Source organism: Aquarana catesbeiana, linkage group LG09 (genome assembly GCF_042186555.1).
Source record: "Aquarana catesbeiana isolate 2022-GZ linkage group LG09, ASM4218655v1, whole genome shotgun sequence".
NCBI classification, from domain to species: domain Eukaryota; kingdom Metazoa; phylum Chordata; class Amphibia; order Anura; family Ranidae; genus Aquarana; species Aquarana catesbeiana.
In genome coordinates this window covers 314145656-314157487 of record NC_133332.1, presented here as the reverse complement: position 1 = coordinate 314157487, position 11832 = coordinate 314145656, and the positions used below count along the sequence as shown (strand labels likewise).

General features: G+C 46.1%; 1 protein-coding gene across 2 annotated transcripts in view; it reads left to right on the top strand.

Annotated features, from left to right (window-relative positions):
• The first annotated feature begins 327 nt into the window (after positions 1-327).
• Positions 328-11832, top strand: part of ASTN2 (astrotactin 2) — a 384099-nt gene continuing 372594 nt past the window's right edge. For both annotated transcript variants that reach the window (XM_073600690.1, XM_073600689.1), the window contains exon 1: positions 328-724. In XM_073600690.1, coding sequence (XP_073456791.1) covers positions 367-724 — 358 coding nt within the window. In that variant the 5' untranslated portion in view covers positions 328-366. The remainder of the gene's footprint in view (positions 725-11832) is intronic.

The window sequence follows — 11832 nt, the reverse complement described above, 5'->3', positions numbered from 1 at the left end:
TATGTTATATGTATATATTATATTGCATATTATATTATATAGAATAACAATGTATTTTTTAAGCACTGACATGACATGTAGGATATTTTAGTGACTGTTGCTTTGAATTTTTTATTTATTTAGCTAGATATGAGTTTAGTGTGTTTTTTTTTTTGTTTTATAATGGAAATGACAAATGTGAGATTTCAGTGATTGGGGATGTATTGTGTAATTAGATGATCCGTGGCTGACAGTTGGCACATCCGCGGGGACTCTGAGGATGCTTGCTCTCCTAGAGGGCGGGGCACGGGGTGGAGCTCGCACATCCGCAGGGATGCCGGCTCTGCTATAGGACAGCGGGAGGGCGGAGCCCGCACCTCCGCGGGGATGCCGGGGATGCCTGTAGAGGGGGAGCGGGCGGCACACAGGCTGTCCTTATACCGGCCGCTCCGATCTCAGTCCGTCCGTCCGAGCGGCGCCATGGTCGGGCTCCTCCGCCTGCTGAGCCTCCTGATTCCAGTGTCCATGGCCGGCTCCTCGTCCGCCCCGGCGGGGTGTCTGGTGAAGACGGTCACCGTGTCCACACTGCCGGCACTGAGGGAGCGGGAGCTGAGCTGGAGCGGCGCCGTGTCCTCCCTCCATCCCGGGGATTCCCGTCTTCCTCTGCACATCCACAGTGAGGCGCCAGGGAGCGTGTCCGTGAGGGATGACCTGCACAACACCGAGCCGCCCTACTTCACCCTGGGTGAGGATCGGGAACCGAGGGGGAGGGGGGAAGCATCCTCATCACATCCAGTCTGGGTACCGGTCACCCATGGCAACCAAAAAATACTGACAGAGCTGCATTCTGATTGGCTGCTGGGGGTTATTAAGTATCTCATTATTAAAGAAGACCTTGGAGGAGAACCCAAGGTCTGTTGATTAGTTAAGAGTGCCTCTCTTCGTAAATTGCCGTACGATGTACAAATTCAGACCTTACTTGGGAACATTGAGTACCCTGTAGGGCCAGTGCGGTGCATTTATGTGAAAACGCTTGTTAAGTGAGTTGGGGGTTGGTTGCTGAGGGTTACTAAGTATCTGTTATTAAAAAAGACCTTTGAGGAGAACCCAAGGTCCGTAGATTACATTAGAGCGCCCTGCCTCTTCGTAAATTGCCGTATGATGGATAAAGTCAGACCTTACTTGGGAACGTTGAGTACTTTATAGGGCCTGTGCCGTGCATTATGTGGAAACACACATTTAGTGATTTGAGGGTTGGTTGCTGAGGGTTACTAAATATCTGTTATTAAAGAAAACCTTGGAGGAGAACCCAAGGTCCGTTGATTAGATAAAAGCGCCTCTTCGTAAATTGCCGTACGATGTACACATTCAGATGTTACTTGGGAACATTGAGTACCCTGTAGGGCCAGTGCGGTGCATTTATGTGAAAATGCTTGGAAAGTGAGTTGGGGTTTGGTTGCTGAGGTTTACTAAGTATCTCTTATTAAAGAAGACCTTGGAGGAGAACCCAAGGTCCGTCGATTAAATCAGAGCGCTCTACCTCTTCGTAAATTGCCGTATGATAGATAAAGTCTGACCTTACTTGGGAACGTTGAGTACCCTATAGGGCCAGTGCTGTGCATTATGTGGAAATGCACGTTTAGTGATTTGGGGGTTGGTTGCTGAGGGTTACTAAATATCTGTTATTAAAGAAGACCTTGGAAAAGAACCCAAGGTCTGTTGATTAGTTAAGAGCGCCTCTTGGTAAATTGCCATGCGATGGACAAATTCAGAACTTACTTGGGAATGTTGAGTACCCTGTAGGGCAAGTGCGGTGCATTTATGTGAAAATGCTTGTTAAGTGAGTTGGGGGTTGGTTGCTGAGGGTTACTAAGTATCTGTTATTATAGAAGACCTTTGAGGAGAACCCAAGGTCCGTAGATTACATTAGAGCACGCTACCTCTTTGTAAATTGCCGTATGATGGATAAAGTCAGACCTTACTTGGGAACGTTGAGTACTTTATAGGGCCAGTGCTGTGCATTATGTGGAAATGCATGTTTAGTGATTTGGGGGTTGGTTGCTGAGGGTTACTAAATATCTGTTATTAAAGAAAACCTTGGAGGAGAACCCAAGGCCCGTTGATTAGATAAGAGCGCCTCTTCGTAAATTGCCGTACGATGTACACATTCAGATCTTACTTGGGAACATTGAGTACCCTGTAGGGCCAGTGCGGTGCATTTATGTGAAAACACTTGATAAGTGAGTTGGGGTTTGGTTGCTGAGGGTTACTAAGTATCTCTTATTAAAGAAGACCTTGGAGGAGAACCCAAGGTCCGTCGATTAAATCAGAGCGCCCTACCTCTTCGTAAATTGCCGTATGATAGATAAAGTCTGACCTTACTTGGGAGCGTTGAGTACCCTATAGGGCCAGTGCTGTGCATTATGTGGAAATGCACGTTTAGTGATTTGGGGGTTGGTTGCTGAGGGTTACTAAATATCTGTTTTTAAAGAAGACCTTGGAAAAGAACCCAAGGTCTGTTGATTAGTTAAGAGCGCCTCTTGGTAAATTGCCGTACAATGGGCAAATTCAGACCTTACTTGGGAACGTTGAGTATCCTGTAGGGCCAGTGCGGTGCATTTATGTGAAAATGCATGTTAAGTGAGTTGGGGGTTGGTTGCTGAGGGTTACTAAGTATCTGTTATTATAGAAGACCTTTGAGGAGAACCCAAGGTCCGTAGATTACATCAGAGCGCCCTACCTCTTCGTAAATTGTCCTATGATGGACAAAGTCAGACCTTTCTTGAGAACGTTGAGTACCCTGTAGGGCCAGTGCCGTGCATTATGTGAAAACGCATGTTTAGTGATTTGGGGATTGGTTACTGAGGGTTACTAAGTATCTCCTATTAAACAAGACCTTGGAAGAGAACCTGAGGTCCATAGATTAGATCCGAGCACCAAACCTCTTCCTAAATTTTTGAACGTGGACAAAGTCCAACCTTTCTTTGGAATGTTGAGTACCCTATAGAGCCAGTGTGGTGCATGATGGTAAAGCACATGGTAAATGAGTTGGGGGTTGGTTGCTGAGGGTTACTAAGTATCTCTTATTAAATAAGACCCTGGAAGAGAACCCAAGGTCTTTAGATTACATCAGAGCTCCCTACCTCTTAGTAAATTACTGTACGATGGACAAAGTCAGACCTTTCTTAGGAATGTTGAGTTCCCTATAGGACCAGTGATGTGCATTAGGTGAAAACACATGTTTGGTGATTTGAGGGTTGGTTGCTGAGGGTTACTAAGTATCTCTTATTAAAGGATAACTAAACCTTTGTTTAAAAAAAAAAATAACAAACATGTTATACTTACATCCTCTGTGCAGTTGGTTTTGCACAGAGTGACCCCGATCCTCCTCTTCTGTGGTCCCTCAGTGGTGCTCCTGGCTCCTCCACTTCTCGAGTGCTCCGTTGGAGAGCCGATCTCCCTCAGGACACTTAAGCGGGCGTGCTCCCGTGTCCTGCAGCTGCGTCTATTGACACAGACAGCAGGACTCAACACCGCCCCCGCGTCTTTGGATTTGATTGACAGCAGAAGCCAATGCTTCCTGCTGCTATCAATCTATCCAATGAGGACACGAGACAGCGGCTGGAGCTGGTGTGCTTGTTCCCATCGTGGGAAAGACCAGGCTCAGTTAAGTAAAAGGTGGGCTCTGCTGCACTAAAGAAGGCTTTTCACTTTAATGCATAGAAAGCATTAAGGTGCAAAACATTGAGGGTTGGAGGAGAACCCAAGGTCCATAGATTGGATCCGAGCACCCTACCTCTTCATAAATTGCTGTATGATGGAAAAAGTCAGACCTTACTTGGGAACCTTGAGCACCCTGTAGGGCCAGTGCCGTGCATTATGTGGAAATACATGTTTAGTGATTTGGGGGTTGGTTGCTGAGGGACCGAGGGTTACTAAGTATCTTTTATTAAAGAAGACCTTGGAAGAGAACCCAAGGGCCGTAGATTACATCAGAGTGCCCTACCTCTTTCTAAATTGCCATACAAAGGACAAAGTCCAACCTTTCTTGGGAATGTTGAGTACCCTATAGAGTCAGTGTGGTGCATGATGGGAAAGCACATGGTAAATGAGTTGGGGGTTGGCTGCTGAGAGTTATTAAGTATCTCTTATTAAAGAAGACCTTGGACGATAACCCAAGGTCTGTAGATTAGATCAGGGCTCCCTACCTCTTAGTAAATTGCCGTACAATGGACAAAGTCAGACCTTTCTTGGGAATGTTGAGTACCCTAAAGGGCCAGTGCCATGCAATTATGTGAAAACGCATGTTAAGTGAGTTGGGCGTTGGTTGTTGAGGGTTACTAAGTATTTCTTATTAACCACTTCCCGCCCGCCATATAGCAAAATGAAGGTCAAAAAGTGGTTCTGTTATCCTGACTGGGCGTCATATGACGTCCAGCAGGATAAGCCGCGATCGTGCGTGGCGATCAGTGGTGTGTCAGTCTGACACACCGCATCTCCGATCGAGGTAAAGAGCCTCTTTACTACATCATCAGTTGTGTCCAATCACAGCTGATCACAGTGTAAACAGGAAAAGCTGTATGTTGGCTTCTCCTCCACTTACTCTGACAGTAGAGGAGAGCCAATCAGCTGCTCTCCTGACAGGAGGGTCTACACTGATTGATTATTAGTGCAGCCTCCCCCCCCCCCCGAGGATGCCCACCCAGGACCACAAGGGATGCCCACTCATGGCCAGCAGGGATGCCCACCCATGGCCAGCAGGGATGCCCAACCATGGCCACCAGGGATGCCCACTCATGACCACCAGGTAAGCCGACTAGAGCCCACCAGGGATGGCAATCATTGCCCAGCGCCTCTAACCAGTGCTGCCTATCAGTGCCATCTATCAGTGTCATCCATCAGTGCCCTCCAGTGCCCTCCAGTGCCGCCTATACGTACCCTCCAGTGCCATCTATTGGTGCCACTTATCACTGCCACTTATAAGTGGCCATCAGTGCCGCCTATGAGTGCCCATCAGTGCCACCTATCAGTGCCCATCAGTGCTGCTTATCAGTACCACCTATCAGTGCTACATATACGTGCCTCATCATCAGTGCCACCTCATCATTGCCAATCAGTACTGCCTCCTCATCAGTACCCGTCAGTGCAGCTTCATCAGTGCCCATCAGTGAAGGAGAAAACATACTTATTTACAAAGATTTGTAACAGAAACAAAGAAAAACTTTTTTTTTTTTGGTCATTTTTTATTTGTAGCGCAAAAAATAAAAACCCCAGAGGAGATCAAATACCGCCATATGAAAGCTCTATTTGTGGGAAAAAATTATAAAAATTTTGTTTGGGTACAGCGTCGCATGACCACGCAATTGTCATTTAAAATGAAAATTGGTCTGGGCAAGAAGGTGTATAAGTAGAAGTGGTTAAAGAAGACCTTGGAAGAGAACCCAAGGTCCATAGATTAGATCAGCGCTCCCAACCTTTTCCTAAATTGCCGTACGACAAAGTCCAACCTTTCTTGGGAATGTTGAGTACCCTGTAGAGCCAATGCGGTGCATGATGGGAAAGCACATGATAAATGAGTTGGGGGTTGGTTGCTGAGGGTTACTAAATATCTCTTATTAAAGAAGACTTTGGAAGAGGACCCAAGGTCCGTAGCTTAGATCCGAGTGCCCTACCTCTTCCTAAATTGACATACAAAGGACAAAGTCCAACCTTTCTTGGGAATGTTGAGTACCCTAGAGTCAGTGTGGTGCATGATGGGAAAGCACATGGTAAATGAGTTGGGGGTTGGCTGCTGAGAGTTACTAAGTATCTCTTATTAAAGAAGACCTTGGACGATAACCCAATGTCTGTAGTTTAGATCAAAGCGCCTCTTCATAAATTGCCGTATGATGGACAAAGTCAGATCTTTCTTGGGAACGTTCAGTACCCTGTTGGGCCATTGCGGTGCATTATGTGAAAATGCATGTTTAGTGATTTGGGGGTTGGTATCTGAGAGTTACTAAATATCTCTTATTAAAGAAGACCTTGGAAGAGAACTCAAGGTCTGTAGCTTAGATCCGAGTGCCCTACCTCTTCCTAAATTGCCGTATGATGTACAAAGTCCAACCTTTCTTGGGATTGTTGAGTGCCTTATAGAGCCAGTGTGGTGCATGATGGGAAAGCACATGGTAAATAGAGTTTGGGGTTGGTTGCTGAGGGTTACTAAGTATTTATTAATAAAGAAGACCTTGTAAGAGGAACCAAGATCCATCTATTACATCAGAGTACTCTACCTCTTTGTAAATCCCCATATGATGTAGACAAATGTGCCTAAAGTTATTCAACATCACATTTCTGTCCTTCCTGGGAAACGTTGAGTTCCCTATAGGGTCAGTGCAGTGCATTATGGGAAAGTGTAAGTAAATTTATCGGGGTTGGCTGCTGAGGGATTCTAAGTATCTCTTATTAAAGAAGACCTTGGAAAAGAACCCAAGGTCCGTAGATTACATCAGAGTGCCCTACCTCTTCGTAAATTCCCATATGATGGACAAAGTCCTATCTTTCTTGGAAACATTGAGTACCCTATAGGGCCAGTGCTGTGCATTATAGGAAATAATATGGTAAATGAGTTGGGGGTTGGCTGCTGAGGGTTACTAAGTATCTCTTATTAAAGAAGACCTTGGAAGAGGAAAAAAGGTCCACCAATTACATCAGAGTGCTCTACCTCTGTAGACAAACAAACCCAAAAGTTATTCTACATCACTTCGCCGTCCTTCCTTGGGAACATTGAGTTCCCTATAGGGTTAGTTCAGTGCATTATGGGAAAGCGCAGGTAAATGCATTGGGGTTGGCTGCTGAGGGTTACTAAGTATCTCTTAATAAAGAAGACCTTGGAAGAGGAACTCAGCCCGTAGTTCGTGTCCATAGATTATATCAGAGCACCCTACCTCTTTGTAAATTGCCATACTATGTACAAAATCCAACCTTCCTTTGGAACGTGGAGTACCCTATAGGGCCAATGCGGTGCTTTATAGTAAAAGCACATGTTAGTGAGTTGAGGGTTGGCTGCTGAAGTTTACTAAGTATCTCTTATGAAAGAAGACCTTGGAAGAGGAACCAAGGTGCATTTATTACATCAGAGCGCCCCACCTCTTTGTAAATTGCTGTACGATAGACAAAGTCCTACCTTCCTTGGGAACATTGAGTACCATATAGTTCCAGTGCCGTGCATTATGGGAAAGCACATGTTAAGTGAGTTGGGGGTTGGCTTCTGAGGGTTACTAAGTATCTCTTATTAAAGAAAACCTTGGAATTGGAACCAAGGTCCTTCGATTACATCAGGGCACCCTACCTCTTCATAAATTGCCATACTATGTACAAAATCCAACCTTCCTTGGGAACGTGGAGTGCCCTATAGGGCCAGTGTAGTGCATTGTGGCAAAGCGCATGTTAAACACATTGGGGGTTGGCTGTGGAGGGTTACTAAGTATTTCTTTTTAAAGAAGACCTTTGAAGAAAATTCAAGTTCTGTAGATTACATCTACGCTCTATCTCTTCATTAAATCAAAATGATGTGCAAAATCCAACCTTCCTCAGGAACGTTGAGTACCATGTAAGGCCAGTGCTGTGCATTAAGGGAAAATCATGTTAAATGCTTTGAGGGTTTCTAAGTATCTCTTTTTTAAAAAAGACCTTTGGAGAGAACCTAAGGTCTGTCTGGTACATCAGAGCACCCTACATCTTCATAAATCGCCCTATGACGTATAAAACCTGACTTTCCTCTGAAACATTGAGGAGCAGTGCAGTACATTATGGGAAATCGCATGTTAAATGCCTTGGGAGTTGGCTGCCGAGGGTTACTAAGTATCTCCTATTAAAGAAGACCTTGAAAGGGAACTCAAGGTCCATCCATTATATCAGAGCACCTTACCTCTTCATAAATTGCCCTACAACGTACAGAATCTGACCTTCCTGCAGTGGCGGCTGATGCTCAAAATTTCTTGGGGGGCGCGAACAAACTGAAAAATTCTGAAAAATACTGAAAAAAACCCCATCAATTGCAGCCTTACTGTGCCCCATAAAATACAGCCACCGTGCCCATCAAATGCAGCCACTGTGCCCATCAAATGCAGCCACTGTGCCCATCAAATGCAGCCATTGTGCCCATTATATGCAGCTACTGTGTGCTCATAAAATGCAGCCACTGTGCCCATCAAATGGAGCCACTGTGCCCATCAAATGCAGCCACTGTGCCCATTATATGCAGCCACTGTGTGCTCATAAAATGCAGCCACTGTGCCCATAAAATGCAGCCATTGTGTGCTCATAAAATGAAGCCACTGTGCCCATAAAGGGCATCCTCCGTGCCCATAAAATGCAGCCACTGTGCCCATAAAATGCAGCCACTGTGCCCATCACATGCAGCATCTGTGCCCATCATATGCAGCCTCTGTGCCCATCGTATGCAGCCACTGTGACACCCCCCCCACCTGCTCACTGTGTGACCGGCACTTACCCCATCCTGGTGGCGGGCGGCGGCGAGCTGTGGGACATGCAGCGGGACAGAGCGACGGCTCCTGCATCCTCCATGATTCCTGTGCGTCTTTTCTTCCGTTCCGCTAGGCGTCCAATAGGGATGCCTGTTCCTTCAGCCAGTCAGGTGAGGGGTATTAGGCCTGCGCTTCCTGATTGGCGAAAAGGCGGTTCAGTATTAGAAAAGCAAATATTCATTTCGGCATCCAAAAAGGGGGCGAATGCCTGAATAGGGGGTGGCTACAGCGGCCATTGATAGATCCCTGCTATGCAGGAATCTATCCATTTTACATATAGAGGGTGTGGCGTGACAGAGGGGGTGGCGCCCGTGTGCCCTTAATGGATGCACTGCCTTCCTGGGAAACGAGTACTTTATAGGACCAGTGCAGTGCTTTATGGGAAAAATTCTGAAAAAATCATCTCCCCCCCCCCTCCCGCCGCTATCCGGTGCTTCTCCGGGCTCTCCCGTGCCATCGGGGACCCGGAGCAAGAATTGTCCGGCGCCTGATGACGACGATAGAGATTTCCGGTGACCAGATGGTCACCAGTCATCTATGACCGTCGGAGGCCCGAGTGCGACGTTATGGCGTTATGACGTCACGCCCGGTTTCCCGGAAATAAACAAAGCCGCGGTCGCGGCTGTCGGCATGAGATCGGTGAATTTTTTTTTCTCGATCTCATGCTTTCCAACCTGGAGGGGAGATGTGGGGGTCTTATTGACTCCGCATCTCTCCATAAAGAGGACCTGTCACGAACGATTCCTATTACAAGGGGTGTTTACATTCCTTGTAATAGGAATAAAAGTGATAAAAAAAAAAAAAAAATGTTGTAAAAGAAAGTAAAAATAAAAAAAAAAATAAAGTAAAATAATAAAAAAAAATGTAAAACGCCCCTGTCCCCAGTAGCTCGCTTTCAGAAGCGAACGCATACATTAGTCCCGCCCACATAGGTAAACGCCGTTCAAACTACACATGTGAGGTATCGCCGCGTGAGTCAGAGCGCGAGCAACAATTCTAACACTAGACCTCCTCTGTAACGCTAAACATGTAACCTGTAAAAAAATGTGTCGCCTATGGAGATTTTTAAGTACAGAAGTTTGGCGTCATTCCACGAGCGTGCGCAATTTTGAAGCGTGACATGTTGGGTATCTATTCACTCGGTGTAACGTCATCTTTCACATTATACAAAAAAATTGGGCTGACTTTACTGTTTTGTTATTTTTTAAATCACGAAACTGTTTTGCGCAAATACCGTGCAAGATAAAAAGTTGCAATGACCGCCATTTTATTCCCCAGGGTGTCTGCTAAAAATATATTTATATATTTAATGTTTGGGGGTTCTGAGTAATTTTCTAGCAAAAAAAAAAAAAAGATAATTTTTACATGTAGGAGAGGAGGGCCAGAATAGGACCGGTATTGAAACGGTTAAGGACGATGAAAACTGACCCTGGGTGGTCAGAGTATCATGGACCTATTTGCACCTGAGCACTTTATGGATCACTTTTGTATCAATATTTATATTTTATGAAATGTATATTCACGCTATATGATGTGAGATACCGTATGTGTGTGTGTGTATATATATTGAAGTTCGGGGGACCTATGGCTGCAAATGGGCACAGTGAGGCTGCAAATGGGCACAGTGAGGCTGCAAATGGGCACAGTGAGGCTGCAAATGGGCATTGTTGACCCTCTTTTCCACTTACAGTAGCTGCGCATTTCTCACCCTAGGCTTATACTCGGGTCAATAAGTTTTCCCAGTTTTTTTTTAAGCCGACCTGAATATAAGCCGAGGCACCTAATTTTACCACAAAAAAACTGGGAAACGTATTGACCCGAGTATAAGCCTAGGGTGAGAAATGCGCAGCTACTGTAAGTGGAAAAGAGGGTCAACAATGCCCATTTGCAGCCTCACTGTGCCCATTTGCAGCCTCACTGTGCCCATTTGTAGCCATAGGTCCCCCGAACTTCAAACTCAGTAGTTAAGGGTTCCTAGATGCCCCCCTAGCTGCAGCCAAAATTTGGGATCTCTGGACCCAAAGGGTCCCGAAATGACATTGCTGCAGATGGACACAGTTGACCGATTTGGGGCCCCGTATCTCGGGGCCACTTGGTGCTAGGAACCCCAAATTTGGTGTGCAAATCCAGTGGAACTAGCACTACAACATATCCAAAGCTTGGGGTTCCTAGCACCAAGTGTCCCTGAGATACGGGGCCCCAAAAATCGGTTTGGAAAACGTCATTCTCTGCTGCAGAAAAGTGCTTGACATTTTCTGAACCGAATTTGGGGCCCCGTTTTTCTGGGCCACTTGGTTTTAGGAACCCCAGCTTTGGATATGTTGTAGTGCTAGTTCCACTGAGTTTGTAAACGAAATTTGAGGTTCCTAGCACCAAGTGGCCCCAAGATACAGGGGCCCCAAATTCGGTTCGGAAAATGTCAAGCTCTTTTCTGCAGCAGAGAATGACATTTTCCGAACCGACTTTGGGGCCCCATATCTCGGGGCCACTTGGTGCTAGGAACCCCAGCTTGGAAGTGGCTCCGAGATACGGTGCCCCAAAGTCGGTTCGGAAAACGTCATTCTCTGCTGCAGAAAAGTGCTTGACTCGAGTATAAGCCGATGGGGGGGGGGGGGGCATTTTCAGCACAAAAAATTGTGCTGAAAAACTCGGCTTATACTCCAGTATATACGGTATATATATTTTTTTTATTCTTGGAATTTATAGGCACATCACTTTAGTTTTTTTAGTTTTTTTTTTTGCTGCAGGTTCAGCAGATCATTAAGGGGATAGCGCAGCACATGATTTATTTCTTTATCTGTGAACTTCAAAGAACTCGCCATGCCTCTTACTAAATACCTCGGACCAGGGGTGTTGCTAGGTCTGCAAAAGATCTGGGGCTAGAGCCCATAGGAGCGGTCACCAACCTTTTTGCAGGCCCGGGGGGGGGGAGCACACCAGTGGTAAGCAAGTGGTTCAACTCACCATAATGCAGAGTCAGTGGGAGCCCTGGGCGTGTCACTTGCCACCGTCGCCTGTCACCAGATGCGACTTGTTTCTTGCCACCGTCACCTGCCATTAGATGTGGATTGTCACTTGCCATGTTGCCTACCACCATTTGCAGATTGTCACTTTCCTTGTCACCTACTACCATTTGCAGATTGTCACTTGCCACGTCTCCTGCCACCATTTGCAGATTGCCACGTCACCTGCCATCATTTTCAGATTGTAACTTGTCATGTTACCTGCCACCATCTGCAGATTGTCACTTGCCACGTCTTCTACCACCATTTTCAGATTGTCACTTGTCATGTTACCTGCCACTAGATGTGGGTTGTCACTTGCC